The sequence below is a fragment of the Pleurodeles waltl genome, chromosome 5, assembly GCF_031143425.1.
Source record: "Pleurodeles waltl isolate 20211129_DDA chromosome 5, aPleWal1.hap1.20221129, whole genome shotgun sequence".
NCBI lineage: Eukaryota > Metazoa > Chordata > Amphibia > Caudata > Salamandridae > Pleurodeles > Pleurodeles waltl.
The window spans coordinates 1850677408-1850699196 of record NC_090444.1 but is presented as its reverse complement, the minus strand read 5'-3'; the positions used below and the strand labels follow the sequence as shown (position 1 = coordinate 1850699196).

Below are 21789 nucleotides of genomic sequence, written 5' to 3'. Positions count from 1 at the left end.
GTCATCTTGCTGTCAACGTTGTTGAACCTGGGTTCGACATACCTCCACATCTGAAATCGCGTGGAGTTCCAAGAGTTGTAGCTTACACTGTATGATCCAGCTGGGACGTCAGAGCAGAGTGTACACCAAAGGAGGTTTTAAGGCAGACTCCTCAAATATACAAGCGTCCAACACAACCAATGGCATGGAGGCTGTGTTAGCATGAACTTCAAAATAGTACATTATCTTGTCTCCCACGGTTACCTGGTAGGCAGCGTCCTCTAAGGCCTAACACTGCAGATGCCAGGAAGGTATAGGAGTTCTCAGCAGACCGCATCGTAGGGACTGCAAAAGCCTACGGTGAGCAAGTCACTGCTAGATATTCTGTGTTGTGCGTCGTCCCTGCAAGGTTTTGAGAGGTGAAGAACAGGTCTATCTTAGTGTGCAGAGCATAACTGTGGTAGAAATGTGAGTACTTACTGGTGAATGAGTGTGCCTGCCTCCATGTAACCAATAAGTGTCTAAAATTAAAGGTAATATAGTGTGTCATAGCTTGCACTGATACCGTTGAATTGTGTGTTGCAGGTAATCCTGTGCTCTCCCACCTCTTTTCACCCGTTCAACCTGTGTTCAGGCCCCCATTCAGTGTGGTGTTTTAGGGTGTACCCTGGACACTGCTGGGTCTCCTAGTATGTGTGTCAGCATGATCAGTACAGAAAGGGCAAAAAGTAACAACCATAACACAATCTCCCCTCCCAGGGTCAAGTCAAAAGCAGTATGCCTCCCATTCATACGTTGAAAACTAACCACCACCTGGAAAGATAAACCCCCTTGAGAAAGAGGCAAAGGGAACTGGAGATGAGGAGACATGCGCTGAACCAAAAACAAGGCCAGCAAGAATCCGATGTATGTAGGAGTGAGCAGAAATAAAGAAGGGAAGTCAACGTTGGGGGTAGGCATGAAGGGCACCGCTCCTGTTACTATCTTACTTAGGCAGGGTCTCATGTCAGCCAGCGAAGCTGCAGTTTAATCACCCATTGGATAGTGGCCACCCTGTTATAGTGCGGGTGCTAGACACAGACCCCTCTGTCTACTTACCAAGGTCCAGACAGCTGTAAGATGGCTAGGCACAGTAAGCTTGGTGGTTTAGACTGTGGTCCAGATACCAATGCCTCGCATCACTATAGGCCACATCGGCTCCTGTGCGGATTGTGTTGTGATCCTAGGGAGCACCTGCATCTCCTCATCTGAGCTAGGGAGGAGTTCTCTGGCCTCCATCTCAGCTGACCTTTGATATGAATGTTGAGATGGGCTCACAGAGGGCTGTTGCAGTCTTGAGCGCCGAGACTCTGTCGGTTTCAGCCTGGGACTTGCTGGGGGTAAGGGCCAGGCCGTTATCTGGCTCTCATCACTTTCCCATCCTGCATCGGGAACGTCTAGACTCTAGAGCGTTACGACCACGCCTGTGAAGATATCCCTGGCTAAAAAGCCCAGATTAGCTGAACGTGTTGCACATGACAGGGAAACCCCTTTTACTAATTAATTGTTATTGTTTTGCTGCTTTGGTATGTAGAAAGTCTGGTGTCATGCTATGACCATCGTCTTACCACATGGCGACAACACACTTTTCACAGGTACACGCCACTACTACTTGCATTAAATATTTAAACCGCGGGGTGTTTGGCAGAGCATAAGGGGCTGACGTGACAAAGGGTTCTATATATTCTGTGCCTAAGAAAAAATGTGATCGCACATATTAGCCAGGATTTCACCAGTCAGTGACTGAATTAAACACAGCCAAAAGATCAAATATGATTTTGGATTCTCTGCAGTGTATAAAACAATTTGATCAGACCATAAAACATGCTTCTAAACCCTGCATCATTAAAACTGGAAGAAATAAAAATAAACACTGTTTTCTTGACACTGCTGAACAACAAAATGCAAGCAGGCTAATCTTAGACCACTCATTGTTCCTGCTGTCATTTATAACAAAGTCTAATTGTGTTGCCTCCTTCAAGAAGTAAAGAGAAATGACACATTTGCCCTCACTTTCTTTTCTTTGAATTGCATGTTAGTTCTGGTCGTGCAGGTGTTTATCAGTGTTTATATGTTTATGATGATAAAGGTTATTTTCCTTTACTTTTAGTGGGGGTCTTGTCAGTTATTATAGGATTAAACCTAAAACAGGAAAGCCTACTTACTCTTTAGGCTTCTGTTCACAAAATGTTTTGTGTTTTGCTTACATAGATTATAAAGAATATCTTATTGTGTGCTTGTTCTTTGTGACTGTGGGCTGTGTATACTATTTGTGGGCTGTGATGATAATCCATGATAAGGCTTACAGCGCTAACGTGGTCTTTTTCTCTGTATCTCTCTGTAATCGATATTCTGTTCATGATGAAGAAAGTTTAATGCAAACATTTTCTCTAAGAGATATTCAAACATGAATTATCTTCAGTGTTTCATTGTAAGTACTGAATAGAAAGAGCTGTTTTGGCTTCCTAGAGTCTAGGCCAATTTAAGTACTGAATTGCAAAAAAAAATGAAAATAGGGGAGAGGTTATGAAAAGCTACTTAGTAAAGGCAAGAAGCGAATTTCCCTACCTTTGTGACACAGGCAAAGAAAATGTGGCTGTAGAGTTCTTTTGTGGACCTTTTGTTCTTAGGTCTCAGTATAGTTTGTTCATGTCTCTCTTGTGTCTTATTGTAGTGCCCAGAGTGAACAATGTGTTCCCCCACCAAAGATGTTTACAGTCCTTTAGAAGCTCGAGAAAAGTTTATTTTTTCTTTCTTTCTCCATCAGGAAATGATGAGCACAGAAAGGAAACGATTCCTCAAGGAACACGCTATGCCATTCTCTGCATTCCTGACTGACAGCTTTGGGCGACGGCACAATTACCTGCGGATATCACTAACTGAGAAATGCAATTTGAGGTGTAAGTATGTCTGTGCAGGAGCTAAGGGGATACTAGATATCACTTAACCTACTGAGAGGTCCGGGTGACTGTTTTCGAGCATAGTCTTTCATCTCGAGGCAATAGACTAAGGACTCAAGTGAAATAAAGTCATAATCTAACTGCTTCTTCAGTATGCTAGGTTTAAGAACTTTACATCTTGTTTGAAGTTTGACAGAATGGGAAATCCCAAAAAAGTGTCCGTTGTCTCATCCTCTATTTTAGAGTGCCATTGATTTCTGATCGATACAACTTCCTGTGGATTCCTCACCTTATGAATTCTCCCAATGTGCCAGCATTGTACGGAAATTTTCTTCCTCGCTCCCCTCGTCGACGAGGACGTCACAATTGCACGGCTCCGCACGTGACTCCATCGCACGTCATCGTGGCAATAAGAAGTCCTCGCTGGCTTGCTGACGTCAGTTCCCTTTTGTCTGCGCCTTCGGCGCTAACGTTTTTTTCCTACCTCTCGAACAGTTACTGTTCGAAGAGTTGTTGTTGAGCGTTACAATGTCTCCACCGAAAAAAGCGGGATTTAAGTCTTGTTATGAGCTCGGGGGCTGCATGTCGGTGACAGATCCTCATGAGAATTGCATGTGGTGCCTGAGCTCGGACCATGACGTGGAGGGATGCGTGTCCTGCCAGCGGATGAACCCGAAGGCCTTGAAGGAGAGAGAGGCTAAGCTCTTCTTGGCAAAGGGGTCATCGAAGATCAAAGGCGAGGGATACTTCTTTGCATAAGTCCTCGAGGTCACATAAGAAGCGACGCCGGCATGAATCTTGATGCCGTTCTTCCAGGGATCGGTCTCAGTCCCCTCCGAGACGGCGCCATGCAGCATGGGAGATCAGTCCTACGGTGAGGCATCAGAGTCCAAAGGATTCTCCGGCGCCTCGTTGATAGAGATCGCCGAGTCCCCGGTGAACCCTAAGGCTCAGTTTTCTCCTGTGTCCACTCAGGGTAAGGAGTCGGGTGTGCAGGCATCAGAGTCGGTTCAGACACCTCAGGAGGAGCAGAGGTTTCCTGCCTTCCTGACTCCGGGAGCGGATCCATCAGTGTTCCTCAATGCTATGTTTAACATTTTTAACAGAGCTATGGCCCCGGTGGTGCGCCTGCTGGTCCCACTGGTCCGTTAGCGTTTACACTGGGTTCGCCGGCGCCGTACAAGCAGGCTCCGTTTGTACCCTTCTATCCGGGTGAAGGTGCTGGTTCGGCGCCTATGACTTCGCCACTCCGGATGATGCTGCAGACGGTGCCGATTAAGTCGATGCCGACGCCGGATGGATCCCGTTCGACCCACAGTGTCTCTCCATCCTCTCCTCTGCCGGAGCGTCCATCTGCTTTGAAACCGGCCTCGTCGACGTCAGCTAATTTGCTGTCGACGCCACGTGTGGAGTCTAGACTGAGGTCGAGGAGAAGGGCCTTGAGGCACTTGGAGGGGCAGGAGTATCGGCAACAGCTGTTGGAGGAAGGATAACATTCCGGAACCTATGGGTGAATTTCAAGGCCTAGACTCTGCAAGTGGCTTGGATACATCTCCTGAGTGGGATTTCTCATCCCCTGGAGAGCTCACAGCGGAGGCAGCTTCTTACCACAGTGTAATAAGAAAGGCTGCTGAGTTTTTGGACCTTCCTTTGCCGGCATCAGAGACGAAGACAAACATTTTAACGGAGGTGTTACAGCCATCTGCTACGTCTTCTGAGCCTCTCCTACCTTTTAATTATGCCCTTACTGAGCCCATTCTGGACATTTGGAGGAAGCCTGTCACGACTCCAGCAGTTTCCAGGACTGTGGCTAGGAGGTACAGTGTTGGTCGAGGGGATCTGCAGTTTCTTTCTCAGCATCCTACGCCTGAGAGCTTGGTTATGCAAGCCTCGTGTTCTGCGAGATCTGCTCCTGGTTCCTTCCCTGTGACTCCTTCAGATAGGGAGTGTAAGCGTATGGAGCAAACAGCTAAAAAGATCTTCTCCTCGTGCAGTATGGCCTTGAAGTCTCTCAATGCTATGTGTGTGCTGGGGAGGTTTATCCATGCCCTGATGGACTCTGCGAGAGCTGGTGTGCCAAGATTGCCTCAGGATAGCAGGGACAGTTTGATGAACTCCTGTTGGACAGTCAAGCGGCAGCCAAGCAGGTTATTCAATCTGGCTTGGACACGGCAGATTCAGTTGCCAGGGCAATGGGCACTTCAGTGGAAACCAGGAGGCATGCTTGGCTCAGGGCTTCTGGTTTCTCCACGTATGTTTAGACCACTCTTATGGACCTTCCTTTTGATGGAGAGATGTTGTTTGGGTCCAAAGCTGACTCAGCTTTAGAATGATTTAAAGAAAGCAGAGCTACTGCAAGGTCTTTGGGACTCCAAGCTTCATCGTCTACACACCTCAGGTCTTTTCGAAGGTTCAGGGATTTTGGCCTGGGGTCCTCTTTCCATGAAAGGCCAGAATCCAGCGTTCAGCAGCCTCCCAACCCGATTTACAGATCTTATAGAGGTCGGGGAGGGTTAGGATGCAAGGAGCCACGCAGCAACCTTCCGCTTCATCCTCTTCCTCTTGGGGAGCCCATCAAGGAAATCAGCTCTAGTTTTCTTTCTATTTTGCATCATGTTTCTCCTGTATGGGGAAGGTTATATCGTTTTCTTCACGAGTGGGAGTTAATCACATCAGACTCTTGGGTGCTGAATATTGTGGGGAAAGGTTATGCTCTTCCTTTTCGGGAGTTTCCCTCTCCCACCCCTCTCAGTCATTTGCTTTGCGCAGAAGACCATCTCCTGTTGCTTCAGCAGGAGGTGCAGGTCCTTTTGTTAAAAGGTGCTGTTGAGTTTGTTCTGGAGCAGGAGAAGGGTCAGGGATGTTATTCAAGGTATTTCCTAATTCCGAAGAAGGATGGTCGATTGAGGCCTATCCTGGATCTGAGGATTTTGAATTGGTTCCTCAAACAGGAGAAGTTCAAAATGCTGACCCTAGCACAGGTTGAACAAGGAAGACTGGATGGTGTCTGTCAACTTGCAGGATGCTTATTTCATATCCCCATTCTGAAGTCGCACAGGAAGTATCTCCGGTTTGTGGTAGGGTCGCAACACTACCAGTTTGCGGTCCTTCCTTTTGATCTTACTTCTGCACCTCGAGTCTTCACAAAGGTAATGACAGTGGTTGCAGGGGACCTCAGAAGGAAAGGAGTATCTGTATTCCCTTACCTGGACGATTGGCTGATCAAAGCTGCTTCGCCAGAGCACGTGCTGCATCACTTGCAAGTGACAACCTAGTTGTTGTTCAACCTGGGTTTTACTGTAAATGTGCCCAAATCTCACCTGGAGCCCTCTCAGCGCCTCCTGTTCATATGGGCAGTACTGGACACAACATTGAATCGGGCCTACCCTCCTCCTCAGATGATTCAGGACATTCAGGCGTTGATTCCAATGTTTCAGAATGGAGTGGCTGTTCCAGTCCTTAAGGCCTTACGTCTGGTCGGTCTGTTCTTCTTGCATTCTGTTGGTCACTCATGCACGTTGGCACATGAGGGCTCTCCAGTGGTGCCTCTGCAAGCAGTGGTTCCAACACAAAGGGTAACTTGAGGAGTCAATAACGATCTACAGAGATGCTGCAGTGGATCTACGATGGTGGGCTGTGGACGGCAACCTTTCCCAAGGAAGGCCGTTTTGTCTTCCACCTCTGCTGGCCATGGTCAGGACGGATGCTTCCACTCTAGGGTGGGGAGCTCATCTGGGGGACCTGGAGATCAAAGGTCATTGGTCTCCAGTGGAACAGAAGTTTCACATCAATCTGTTAGAATTACGGGCAGTACGTCTGGCTCTCAAGGCCTTTGCGGTCAGTCAGTTCAATTCTTGACGGACAACACTACTGCGATGTGGTATATCAACGAGCAGGGAGGAGTAGGGTCGTACCTTCTCTGCAGAGAGGCTCTGTGGCTCTGGTCCTGGGCACAGGACCATTGGATTTGCCTAGTAGCAAACCATCTGGCCGGAGTTCTCAACATACGTGCGGACAGTCTCATTCGGCATTTCTTGGCCGATCACGAGTGGCGTCTCCATCCAGACCCGGTTCTTCACATCTTCCGTATGTGGGGATTTCCACAGATAGACCTGTTTGCCACTCAGGAGAACGCACACTGCCCATCGTTCTGCAGCCTCCAGTATCCGGTGCAGGGGGAGTTGGGGGACGCGTTTCAGATGTCTTGGTACGACCAGTTGCTTTACGAGTTTCTCCCCCATACCTTTGATTCCTCGAGTTCTAAGGAATACTCGCCAAGATCGGGCTCAAGTCATTTTAATGCCCCAGATTGGCCAAGAAGGGTGTGGTACACAGACCTTCTCCAACTTTCACTGTGCCCTCCGCTCCATCTCCCTCACAGGGTAGACCTCCTCTCGCAGTCGCAGGGGCAGGTTCTACACCCCCACCCCCACCTCCAGAGCCTGCACCTACATGCCTGGAGATTGGACGGGGCAATCTGAGTTCCTTTTCTCTCCCTCCAGAACTGGTGGATGTTATCTTATCTGTTAGGCGACACTCCACCAAGACTGTCTATGCCAACAGATGAGCAAAATTTGTTACTTGGTGTGGAGAGAGGAAAATTGATCCCTTAAAGGCCCATTTGTCTGATGTTTTGCTTTTTGCCCTTTCCTTGGTGCAGAAAAGTTGTGCAGTTGCGACTGTGAAGGGCTATTTGTCAGCACTGTCGGCTTTTCTTTGCCTTCCTGATCAGCCTTCCTTGTTTAAGTCCCGTATAGTTATTAGGTTCCTGAGAGGCTTGACTAACAAGTTTCCTCCCACTCCGTTTGCCATGCCTCAGTGGGATTTGAATTTGGTGATGACTTTTTTGATGGGTTCACCATTTGAGCCTATGCATTCTTGCCCATTGAGGCTTTTAGTTTTAAAAACAGTTTTCCTAATGGCTATAACGTCAGCTGGACGTGTGAGAGAGCTTCAGGCTCTTGGTGTGAAACCTCCTTTTACAACCTTACATGCCGACAATGTGGTGCTCAGTACCAGGGCGGCTTTCCTTCCTAAAGTGGTCACTCCCTTTTCAAATGGGTCAGTCTATAATACTCTCGTTCTTTTACCCTCCTCCCCATCCATCGAAGGAGGAGGAAAGACTTAATCGCTTGGATCCAGGAAGGACTCTGAGTTCTCCATTGAGTGGACAAGAGACTTTAGAGTTGATGATCAACTTTTCGTTGGAGATGTGGGCAAGATGAAAGGCAGAGCCGTCCACAAGAGAAATCTTTCCAGGTGGGTCATTCTTTGCATAAAGATTTGTTATTCGCTAGCAAAGAAGTTTTCCTCCTGAAGGTATTAGGGCCCATTCCACTAGGGCTAAATCTTCCACTTCGGCCTTGGCTAGAGGTGTCCCAGTTGAAATTTTTAAGGCTGTAACTTGGGCTTCCCTCTACACTTTTGTGAAGCATTATTGCTTGGACTCGGAAGTTAGGAGGGATGGCCATTTTGCACGATCTGTATTGCAGGATTTCTTGCCGTAACCAGTCAGGCACCCACCTCCGAGTGCGAGACTGCTTTGGGATTCTATTCATAAGGTGAGGAATCCACAGGTAGTTGTATCCATCAGAAGAACAAGTTACTTACCTTCGGTAACGCTTTTTCTGGTGGATATAGTAGCTACCTGTGAGGAATTCACAGGTAGCTACTGTATCCACCATAAAAGCGTTCCCGAAGGTAAGTAACTTGTTCATTAATGCACTCAACATAGTGGACGGGACATCCACCACTTTTTGGCAGAGGCCCTTTGTCTGCACCCAGTTAGAGGTTGTCAGAGCCCCATTTAAAAACTACCATCACAAAAATTAACAGTCTTTGAGATTGTATAAATAATTGAAGAGACTGATTTCACTATAAAATAAAAGGTGTAAGGACGCAAGCTGCGTTAATGATTACAGAACCAAGCAAGCAGTGTAACAAACGTGGGAGAGAAAAAGTAGGGAAGTGAATCAAAGATTTGATACCAAGATGCACATTGTTTCCACTCTTGTCTGAGCTGAGTCCCTTCAGGTTTTATACACGATATCTGCTGAATCCCAGATAATAAACAAGAGTAGTGTTCTACATCTAGATAAGCGAGGTAACATTTTGAATGGTGTGCTTTGACTTGTTTTTGTTACCATTTTGTATTTTTAGCCGCCTTGATGTGGACTTTTATGTTTTTTGTATCTTAACTCAGTGGTTTCCAACTTTTTGACTTCTGTGGACCCTGACCTTATCATTACTGAACTTGGGGACCCCCACTGAATCATTATTGGATTCGGAGGACCACCCACTAAGTCTCACTGGAATATAGAGACCTGGCTTAAATAGTGTTGATGATTTCAACCGCTAAACAGTACACAAAAAATACAGAAACAAGCATTCATCAAACGCATTCACAAATGATAACACATTTTATTTACTTTGCAAACAAATATAAATAATCAAATAATTTTAATAGGAAAGGTGGAGCTTTTTCTAAATTCAATTGAAGCCACACATCGTCCGTACTATATTCTCTCTGATGCTCCTGCGCTGCTCCCACAAATCAATCTGAGGATACTAATTTAATTTTAGCCTCTAATTTCAAATTCCTTCACATTTACAGTACGTTTTAAAATTTTCAGTTGTAAATTTAGCTGCTTTATTTATATACACCTTATTAATCTGTTCATATTATTTATTTTTCTAAGCATTCTCGGGCCCCCTGAGGAGGCTTTGTGGACTCCCAGGGGCCCCCGGACCACCGGTTTGGGAACCACTGTCTTAACGTCATTGTTGTGTGATGAATTGTCTCACAAGTTTGTCCCACACTATCTCAGAGGAAATCCTTGATACTCTTGCAATCTACTTATGGTGAGCTAAGAACTTTGTCCAGAAACCAGGTTCACTCTCTTGGTCAGATTGTTTGCTTCTTGTGCACGCCAGGCTTGGCTCACGGACTGACTCTCTGCGTCACAGCCTAATATTCTGAGTCACATCATCACTCTTTAATTCTGGCCCTGGTATTGGCTGACCTGACCGAAACAGTGCCTTGAGAATTAACACCATCCATCCTGCTGTGTAACAACTGCTTGTTGAATGCTGATAGTCCAGTCGCAGGACTCAGGGTTTAAAGTCCAAATATACAGACTATAGAGTGTGTACGGGAATTTGTGAGACTGTAGGGCATAGTCCTGGAAAGCTTTGGCTTAGTGTGAAGGGCAGACCCTGCCTTGAATGTAGGAGACAACAGCAATTGTGCTGGACCACTCAAGAAACAAGGAAGGTACAACTAAGTGCTGGGGACAGTGCTTGCCGTGGGTGATTACTCTGGTCCACCTTCCAGTTCTTTTACCCCCCCATGCCACCTCAGGCAGGAACCAGCCATATCCAAATCAGTCTTGACCCTGTTCCAGTAAGGACAGTTCAAACTCAAGTGCCACCAGATCCCCGAAGGGAGCTCACGCAGGGCAGGGTGGTTGTGCCCTGTCTGAGCTCATCAGTAGGATGTTGCTTCGCTTGCTGGACTGGGATGCAGCTCTGAGTAACTGCCAGTGGCTGACTTTAATTCAGGTATTCCACCCACCACTTTTTGTATTCCTCAGAGAAATTAAGAAAGGCAAGTCAGGTACCTGTACAACTAAACTGTAAAAGAAGCCTTGAACTAACCAACAGGTCTCGCCTTTGGCCCTTGTAAGTGTTTAGCCATGCAGCACATTGTCATGTTAATAATCTGGTCATACCCACACTTTAATTTTCAAAAATGCCCTCTTTTTGCCTCCAAATGTTGCCAATTCATGGTGCGAAACTTTCAGTTTTTTAGTGTTTCCCCACGAGACAGCATGAAGAGGGAAGAGACTCCTACACTTAAAGTCGGCTAAAAAACAATTTTATTTTTCTTGTGGGCTTAATTACAGTGTTATTAAAATCTTGCCATCTGTGATAAAATGCCAGATGGAAGAATAGGTAAATGTAGGTTCGAGGTTAATAACCCTTCATCACCAAATCTAACCAGACAACCACCATGGAAGTTTTCTTAAATACAGTTTGTTCACAACTAAAACCCCAATATGTCCCACAGTAGTATAAAGCTCCCCTTGAATCGTAATGTGAGCGCGTTTTAATCATGAAAGGCTGGTACGTTTGGGACTCAGTCCGTAATGTATCAGTTTGTTCAGTGCATTTAAAATTGAAAGCCCCCCAAAAGGGTAATACCAGATTATAAACTCCCTTTGCCACAGATTAAAAAGACAAACATGCGGCCTTTTAATTAAAAAATGTGTTGTACTAATTGCATTTATAAAAAAAACCTGTCCGTTAGTACCGACAAATAATTAAAACAATCGTTTGATGGAATTTTCACAGCTTTAGCATTGCTTTTAGCCTTTAGCCAACCTTTATGTTGAAACTTAAGGCAGACTCACACCTGTTTGGTATGAAACTGGCCCCAGGTTGGAGTAATGTGGCGTTGGAAAGAAAAAATCTTGCAGGCTCTGTTGGGAGCATCCGCTTGCCTATCTGAGCGAATGCGTTAGCATCTGTTAAGATTATTACTGGTACTACAAGCTGCATTTGAGAAGCTGGGAAACAAAAAGCAATTGAGTCGAGTACCACAAACAGGATGTACCCCACCCACCACGCACAAACCCAGCTCCCCTAAAGCCAACTAAAATGAAATACTGACATCTGTGCGCAGATGCCAAGTGTTCAAAGTGTGCTGCAATATGGCATCAATGTTTTATGAATGTGAGAAATCGCGTATTGTGTCTCGGGGACAAATCCCACAAGCGAAACAAAAACCTAGAGCTCTGGAGCACGCTCCCAGCCTACAGCAACATAGTTATCACCCTCTGGTGATTGGCATCAAATCATATACCCTCCCGGAACTGAAACAAAAATGTAACTTTACAATCTAAGCTTTAGAGTGCTGAAGTGAAAGTGAGCGAATTGCACAAAAGCGCACAGTAGGTGCGCGAATGCCGCGCGATAAAGTATTTTCATCCATGTAAGAAATGCCAATATTCCCATGCCAATGCCATGTGATTAAAGCAAGGAGCAATATGGCCCGGCATCATTTGATTATAAGGAAAACAGGTAATCTTACCGTGCATAAAACTAAAAATAAGTAGCAAACCTGCCCTTCAGTACTCTAACCTTTGTGTTCGCAATATATACTAATTCAAAAATGTGGAAAATGAAAAGGGCTTGGGAGCAGGACGGGTTGAAAACTTGACAACAAGGAGTGGGGCAGAAAACACACGTGTAAAATAGTACAGTGTGGGTTAGCCAGGGCGATGGGGGGAAAAGCACACGCTGGAAACTAAATAAAAACATACAGCATGTCTAGAAGAGACAGTGCATGTGCTGCCCAGACGAGACCTTACAAAATACAGAAGAAGGCAGAAACCACATGTGTAAATGTTTGCAAGAAGGCTTGGGGATCAAAAGGCCACAAGCGAAACTGAAACGTAGAGCCCTGGAGTGTGCTCCAAGTGTATAGCAACATAGCATTGGACTGTGGCTTTTGGCATCAAATCACATAATCTCCCCGCACTGAACATAAAAATATGTACATTTACAGTGTTAGCTTTGGAGCACTGAAGTGAAAGTGAGAAATTGCACAAAAACACAGTGTGTGTGCGAATGCCATGTTTAAACCCCAGAAGCAAAACAGAAACTTCGAGCACTGGATTATGCTTCAAGTGTACAGTAACATTGTATTGGCATTTGCTGAATGTGATTAAAGCATTGGGGGCCACATGTACGAAGCTTTTTACACGTCGCAAACCGCAAATTTGGCTGTTTGAGACGTGCAAAAAGCACTTCCCCATGTACAAAGGCAGTTTTGCGATTCGGTAAACTTTTTACCGAATCGCAAAAACGGGATTGCGACTTGCAATTAGGAAGGGGTGTTCCCTTCCTAATTGCGACTCACAGTCCCATGTATGATTGTTTTGTGACCGCGAATGCGGTCGCAAAACAATCGCACACTGTCACACTGGTGCTAAAACATTCGCAAATGGGAAGGGGTCCCCACGGGACCTCTTCCCCTTTGTGAATGTCACTGAAAAAATGAAACAAAAACGTTTCATTTTTGTTTTTGTAATGCATCTCGTTTTCCTTTAAGGAAAACGGGCTGCATTACAAAAAAATCTGCTTTATTTAAAAGCAGTCACACACATGGTGGTCTGCTGTCTCCAGCAGGCCACCATCCCTGTGAGGGTTGCCATTTCGAAGGGGGTCGCAAATTGCGACCTGCCTCATGAATAATAATGAGGTAGGCATTTGCGACCCGCTTGCGAGTCGCAAATAGTGTCAAGGACTCTATCCTACATACTGTCTTGCAAATTGCGAGTCGCAAAAAAAAGATTGATACATGTATCCCATAATCTCTCCATACTCAAACAAAGGGAAAGTGAGAAATTCCACAAAAAATGCACGAAGCGTGAATGCTGTGTTTTCAAAGCAGCAATCTGAACTTAGGAACACTGAAGTGAAAGTGAGGGAATTGCACAAAAACAGGCTAAGTGTGCGGCTACTGTGTTTTCAAAGTGATCAACAACATGGACCATATTACTGGAAAATTGTAAACAAAGCATTCACCGCCAGAAGAAGTGCGTTTGCTTCAGCAAACATGAAAATCGCATCTGCTTAAAGGCAGTTGGTTTACCACCCCTAAAACACATCTTTCCAAAATCCTGTGATAAGACACAATAAGAAAATAGTCCTTCAAAAGCAACAGAAATGCCCACCGGGAATAGAAATGTGAAAGAGCCAGTCGCCATGGACAGGAACTAACACACAAAGGGCGGGACAATTGGGACGGATTCACCACCCAAAAGAACCTGAATTTAAAAGACACACAAAGGCACCAGTGAAAAGTGAGGGGTGTGCAGAAAAGCCCATACAGTAAATGCAGAATGTCTTAAAGAGACAGCGCATGCGCTGCCTAGGTGAGATCTAAAATGTATCCTGCTAATATGCGGTAAATTAGACTTCAGTACAGAGGAATACAGAAGACTAATGAGCAAGATATTAATGTGTAATAGTGTGACTTATTAAATGTGAGTGTGCACGGGTATCTGTTCCAGAAAGGTACTGTGGTTGAAGCTTATGTAGTTGGCATGCAGTAACTTTGTATTTATATTTTAATCACTTTAAATCACGTCCGTCCAACTTTGCCCGTTCTAGGACGATCTACTTCAGAATTGCATGAACGCTGTTCAGTAGAAGCATTACTCCTATACTGGTTGTAGGTAAATTTGTCTGAAGTGGAAATCCTGAAATATTGTGGAGGATTACCCTTTCAGTCTCCCCCCAATGGACCAGCGTTGTACACCCATCCCTGTTGCATAGCTCAGCACAGTGTAGATCACAGTTGGTGGGTGTTCGGGTTAGTTGATCAGTTTTGGCAGATGTAACTGATACATTTTAATGAAATCCTCACTCTTTATACGTGTTGGGGTAGCGGTGCTCTAGCACCAGTAGGGTGCAGTGTACTGGAGTATGGTATCGGGTGCATATCAGTTTGCACCTGAATTCAAAGAGTGCATCACTTCTCTTTGCCTTTTGTTACCAACAGGGCGCTGATAATCCTACCCACAGATGATTGTTGGCTCTCTCAGTCAAACGGCCATCTTCAACATGTCTTTTCTTAAATCCTGGATCAAATCATTCACATACAAGTACAGTGGGAGACTCTTGCAACCAAATGTCAGTGTACAGACACTGACATTTGGTTGCAATAATCGTTATAGTGATACCGTAAAATGGAAGAGTCTATTATTATTGTTATTACTAGAGTCTTCTATAGAGCTCAGCTACCCACACAGAGTTTCCTGGCGCTTTGGCAGCAGGTCGATTTGTTAGAATGAACGTGATTCCTTTTGACTGACATCTGTCCTCCTATAAATACAGTGAGTTAGGCAGATAGTACCCAGATGCTTGCAGTCAGTTGTGGGGGGCAACATAGCTTTTGTCATGGACAGTCTACTGTTTAGTTATCTGTTCTAGACAATATTGTCCTGACGACAGCTGATGAGTTACCCCGCTCCTTTCACCAGCCGGACTGAGGAGAAAGGTCCGCCCCCTGCGTGTGAGGTTCTTCCCCATTTTCTCTGCCCTGGTCCCTGCGCCTCATGGGAGAGGTTAAAGTATTTCTGTACATCAGACAGGCCTGCACTGTTAGTTCCCATTTCTACTGCTGGGTCAGCTGGCCTTGGAAGCGGAGTCAGGGCTGTGTGTCTGGCTTAAGGGTTATTCCCCACTTTCACTGTTCCAGTGGCTCGTGGATGCCGAACCCAGGCACAGGAGAAAGGATCTGTGCAGGCTGCAGGATTAGAACGGAGTGGGGGGGTCATACAGAAGTGGTCCCCGCAGCCACCACCTGCCATACCCACCCCACTGTTATTCAGGGGGAAGTGATTCTCGCAGAGCAAGGTATGGTATGGCTAAAAAATAAAATATTCTGTAAGTTGTTTTTGGTCTTTCATCTTCAGGTAGCTACATATGAAATAGCCCACAGCTTAAATGAGAACTAAATAAAAAAGTTAAGCTACTCAGTGGCAAATGCAGTGTAGTACATTATGAAACCTCTGCTAGTTAATGCACTGTAGAGGTACTGCGGTGAAACCAGAGAGAGACACTTAAATCTTGGTTGGTGCAGTGGAGAGTAGTGACTTGTGTATGTTTAGTGCTACAAGGTCACAGCCTGAGACAAAAAGCGCTGTGACTATGTAAGTCATTATTTTAAGCTTCCACTATAAACAGTATAAGACAGACTGCTACACAAACTGCAAAGGAAGAAACGGTGCTTCCAAATATAGTTTTTAGTGACACCCAGACGCAAATGATGCATTTTTTTATATAGCTGTCCCTTAAAAGCAAGCACTTCACAGCTCAACTGGTAACTCCCTTGCACCACCACTCAAAAAGAGTAAATCTTTGTCATCCCAAAACTTCAAGTGATTCCATCTATTAAAGCCAGTACAGACCCCATAGCACCCTTTACATTTGCAGATGAATCAGTTGCACACATTTGCATTTCTTTCAGGCAAGCAGGCACCCTGGCAGCAAGGCTTGTTTACTGTTAAGCTGCCTGCCCACCTTCGGTTACACAGGACCGGAGAACCCCGATTTACACTTTAGCTGAAATATTTAGTATTGGAATTAACTGTTCCGGGATGATTGTCTTTTCAAAAAAAGTAGGGGGACGTTTTTTCATAAATTAAATATGTAAGGCCATGTCGTGCCCCTCCGATCCTGTCCACTCCGGCCACTGCCTGTGTGCATCTGAAGACGTGTACTTCTGATGACCATGTGTTACTGTGTGCACCTGTGTGTGTCTGTGCGTGTGTCCACCTGTGTGTGTGCGTCAGTGTGTGCTGATGTGCGTGCCTGTGTGTATGTGAGCCTATTTGTGTGTGTTTGTGCCTGTGTGTGTCTGTGTCCACATGCATGTAGAGTCCTTTTAAAGCCCATGCATGATCTCTGTGTTCTCTGAGTGAAGGGATATCTTGCAGCCTGTGCTCATTCCCCTCCCCTTTACAGACTCTTAGGCCTCGCTGCCCAACTTTGGAGCTTGTTGTTCTCCCCTTTTACAGCCTGCACTCTCCCCATTGCACCACTGTTCTCTCCAGTCTCCAGCTTAGGTGCCCACCGTCCACCCTGAGATTCCTCCTGCATCCTGCTCTCTCACTCTAGTGCTGTGTATCATGTGCTCTCCTGCCATCTCATCATGCCATCATTACAGCTTTGGTGCACTGGAAGATGTTCACCAAGCTTCATTACCCTAAACAAGTGTAGCAAGTGTAACAGTGGTGCACGCTTCCGCACATGCACCAGATACATACAGTGTGTGAGGACTGGCATCAGCTGTACATACACAGACGGCGTGCACAACGTGCAGCAGGTCCAGGACTGGTGACAGTAGTGCACGCTTCCGCACATGCACCAGATACATACAGTGTGTGAGGACTGGCATCAGCTGTACATACACAGACGGCGTGCACAACGTGCAGCAGGTCCAGGACTGGTGACAGTAGTGCACGCCTCCTCACATGCACCAGATACATACAGTGTGTGAGGACTGGCATCAGCTGTACATACACAGACGGCGTGCACAACGTGCAGCAGGTACAGGACGGGTGGCAGTAGTGCACGCCTCCTCACATGCACCTGATACATACAGTGTGTAAGGACTGGCATCAGCTGTACATACACAGACGACGGGTGCAAGGTGCAGCAGGTACGGTACGGGTGTCAGTGGTGCACGCCTCCTCGCGTACACCAATAGATACAGTGTGTATGGAAGGGCATCAGATACACATACACAGACGACGGGTGCAAGGTGCAGCAGGTACGCTACGGGTGTCAGTGGTGCACGCCACCTCGCGTACACCAATAGATACAGTGTGTATGGAGGGGCATCAGATACACATACACAGACAACAGGTAGAATGTGCAGCAGGTACGGTACGGGTGTCAGTGGTGCACGCCTCCTCACGTACACCAATCGATACAGTGTGTATGGAGGGGCATCAGATACACATACACATACGACAGGTGCAAGGTGCAGGAGGTACATGACGGGTGTCAGTGGTGCACGCCTCCTCGCGTACACCAATAGATACAGTGTATATGGAGGGGCATCAGATACACATACACAGACGACAGGTGCAAGGTGCAGCAGGTACGGTACGGGTGTCAGTGGTGCACGCCTCCTCGCGTACACCAATAGATACAGTGTGTATGGAAGGGCATCAGATACACATACACAGACGACGGGTGCAAGGTGCAGCAGGTACGCTACGGGTGTCAGTGGTGCACGCCACCTCGCGTACACCAATAGATACAGTGTGTATGGAGGGGCATCAGATACACATACACAGACAACAGGTAGAATGTGCAGCAGGTACGGTACGGGTGTCAGTGGTGCACGCCTCCTCACGTACACCAATCGATACAGTGTGTATGGAGGGGCATCAGATACACATACACATACGACAGGTGCAAGGTGCAGGAGGTACATGACGGGTGTCAGTGGTGCACGCCTCCTCGCGTACACCAATAGATACAGTGTATATGGAGGGCATCAGATACACATTCACAGACGACGGGTGCAAGGTGCAGCAGGTACGGTACGGGTGTCAGTACTGCACGCCTCCTCGCGTACACCAATAGATACAGTGTGTATGGAGGGGCATCAGATACACATACGACGGGTGCAAGGTGCAGCAGGTACGGTACGGGTGTCAGTGGTGCATGCATCCTCACGTACACCAATAGATACAGTGTGTATGGAGGGGCATCAGATACACATACACAGACGACGGGTGCAAGGTGCAGCAGGTACGGTACGGGTGTCAGTGGTGCAGCCAACTCACGTACACCAATAGATACAGTGTGTACGGAGGGCATCAGATATACATACACAGACGACGGGTGCAAGGTGCAGGAGGTACATGACGGGTGTCAGTGGTGCATGCATCGTCACGTACACCAATAGATACAGTGTGTATGGAGGGGCATCGGATACACAGACACAGACGACGGGTGCAAGGTGCAGCAGGTACGGTACGTGTGTCAGTGGTGCACGCCTCCTCGCGTACACCAATAGATACAGTGTGTACGGAGGGCATCAGATACACATACACAGACGACGGGTGCAAGGTGCAGGAGGTACATGACGGGTGTCAGTGGTGCATGCATCCTCACGTACACCAATAGATACAGTGTGTACGGAGGGGCATCAGATACACAGACACAGACAACGGGTGCAAGGTGCAGCAGGTACGATACGTGTGTCAGTGGTGCACGCCTCCTCGCGTACACCAATAGATACAGTGTGTATGGAGGGCATCAGATACACAGACACAGACGACGGGTGCAAGGTGCAGGAGGTACGGTACGGGTGTCAGTGGTGCACGCCTCCTCACGTACACCAATAGATACAGTGTATATGGAGGGGCATCAGATACACATACACAGACGACGGGTGCAAGGTGCAGGAGGTACATGACGGGTGTCAGTGGTGCACGCCTCCTCACGTACACCAATAGATACAGTGTGTATGGAGGGGCATCAGATACACATACACAGACGACGGGTGCAAGGTGCAGGAGGTACATGACGGGTGTCAGTGGTGCACGCCTCCTCACATACACCAATAGATACAGTGTGTATGGAGGGGCATCAGATACACATACACAGACGAAGGGTGCAAGGTGCAGGAGGTACATGACGGGTGTCAGTTGTGCACGCATCCTCACGTACACCAATAGATACAGTGTGTATGGAGGGGCATCAGATACACATACACAGACGACGGGTGCAAGGTGCAGCAGGCACGGTACGGGTGTCAGTGGTGCACGCCTCCTCGCGTACACCAATAGATACAGTGTGTATGGAGGGGCATCAGATACACATACACAGACTACGGGTGCAAGGTGCAGGAGGTACACGACGGGTGTCAGTGGTGCACGCCTCCTCGCGTACACCAATAGATACAGAGTGTATGGAGGGGCATCAGATACACATACACAGACGACGGGTGCAAGGTGCAGCAGGTACGGTACGGGTGTCAGTGGTGCACGCCTCCTCGCGTACACCAATAGATACATTGTGTACGGAGGGGCATCAGATACACATACACAGACGACAGGTGCAAGGTGCAGCAGGTACGGTACGGGTGTCAGTGGTGCACGCCTCCTCGCGTACACCAATAGATACAGTGTGTATGGAGGGGCATCAGATACACATACACAGACGACGGGTGCAAGGTGCAGCAGGTACGGTACGGGTGTCAGTGGTGCACGCCTCCTCGCGTACACCAATAGATACAGTGTGTATGGAGGGGCATCAGATACACATACACAGACGACGGGTGCAAGGTGCAGGAGGTACATGACGGGTGTCAGTGGTGCACGCTGTAAAGAAATGGCTCCCTGTTGCAGTTACCCCCACTTTTTGCCTGATACTGATGCTGACTTGACTGAGAAGTGTGCTGGGACCCTGCTAACCAGGCCCCAGCACCAGTGTTCCTTCACCTAAAATGTACCATTGATTCCACAATTGGCACACCCTGGCATCCAGATAAGTCCCTTGTAACTGGTACCTCTGGTACCAAGGGCCCTGATGCCAGGGAAGGTCTCTAAGGGCTGCAGCATGCATTATGCCACCCTAGAGACCCCTCACTCAGCACAGACACCCTGCTTACCAGCTTGTGTGTGCTAGTGAGAACAAAATGAGTAAGTCGACATGGCACTCCCCTCAGGGTGCCATGCCAGCCTCTCACTGCCTATGCAGTATAGGTAAGACACCCCTCTAGCAGGCCTTACAGCCCTAAGGCAGGGTGCACTATACCATAGGTGAGGGCACCAGTGCATGAGCACTGTGCCCCTACAGTGTCTAAGCAAAACCTTAGACATTGTAAGTGCAGGGTAGCCATAAGAGTATATGGTCTGGGAGTCTGTTTTACACGAACTCAACAGCACCATAATGGCTACACTGAAAACTGGGAAGTTTGGTATCAAACTTCTCAGCACAATAAATGCACACTGATGCCAGTGTACATTTTATTGTAAAATACACCACAGAGGGCACCTTAGAGGTGCCCCCTGAAACCTAACCGACTATCTGTGTAGGCTGACTGGTTCCAGCAGCCTGCCACACTAGAGACATGTTGCTGGCCCCATGGGGAGAGTGCCTTTGTCACTCTGAGGCCAGTAACAAAGCCAGCACTGGGTGGAGATGCTAACACCTCCCCCAGGCAGGAGCTATAACACCTGGCGGTGAGCCTCAAAGGCTCACCCCTTTGTCACAGCACCGCAGGACACTCCAGCTTAGTGGAGTTGCCCGCCCCCTCCGGCCACGGCCCCCACTTTTGGCGGCAAGGCTGGAGGAAACAAAGAAAACAACAAGGAGGAGTCACTGGCCAGTCAGGACAGCCCCTAAGGTGTCCTGAGCTGAAGTGACTCTAACTTTTAGAAATCCTCCATCTTGCAGATGGAGGATTCCCCCAATAGGATTAGGGATGTGACCCCCTCCCCTTGGGAGGAGGCACAAAGAGGGTGTACTCACCCTCAGGGCTAGTAGCCATTGGCTACTAACCCCCCAGACCTAAACACGCCCTTAAATTTAGTATTTAAGGGCTCCCCTGAACCTAGAAAAACAGATTCCTGAAACTACAAGAAGAAGAGGACTGCTGAGCTGAAAAACCCCTGCAGAGGAAGAACAGAAGACACCAACTGCTTTGGCCCCAGACTTACCGGCCTGTCTCCTGCCTTCCAAAAGAAACCTGCTCCAGCGACGCTTTCCAAGGGACCAGCGACCTCTGAATCCTCTGAGGACTGCCCTGCTTCAAGAAAGACAAGAAACTCCCGAGGACAGCGGCACTGCTCCAAAAGAACTGCAACTTTGTTACAAGGAGCAGATTTAAAGACCCCTGCAACTCCCCGCAAGAAGCGTGAGACTTGCAACACTGCACCCGGCGACCCCGACTCGACTGGTGGAGAACAACCAACTCAGGGAGGACCCTCGGGCGACTCTACGACTGTGAGTAACCCAAGTTGTCCCCCCTGAGTCCCCACAGCGACGCCTGCAGAGGGAATCCCCAGGCTCCCCCTGACCGCGACTGTCTGAACTCCATTTCCCGACGGCTGGGAAAGACCCTGCACCCGCAGCCCCCAGCCCCTAAAGGAACGGAACTTCTGTGCAGGAGTGACCCCCAGGAGGCCCTCTCCCTTGCCCAGGTGGTGGCTACCCCGAGGAGCCCCCCCCTTGCCTGCCTGCATCGCTGAAGAGACCCCTTGGTCTCCCATTGAAAACTAAATGAAACCCGACGCTTGTTTTCACACTGCACCCGGCCGCCCCCGTGCTGCTGGGG

The 21789-nt window shown here is 47.7% G+C and overlaps 1 protein-coding gene across 2 annotated transcripts in view; it reads left to right on the top strand.

Annotated features, from left to right (window-relative positions):
* Positions 1 to 21789, top strand: part of MOCS1 (molybdenum cofactor synthesis 1) — a 320779-nt gene that overhangs the window by 59111 nt on the left and 239879 nt on the right. For both annotated transcript variants that reach the window (XM_069236336.1, XM_069236337.1), the window contains exon 2: positions 2786 to 2918. In XM_069236336.1, the coding sequence (XP_069092437.1) occupies positions 2786 to 2918 (133 nt within the window). The remainder of the gene's footprint in view (positions 1 to 2785; positions 2919 to 21789) is intronic.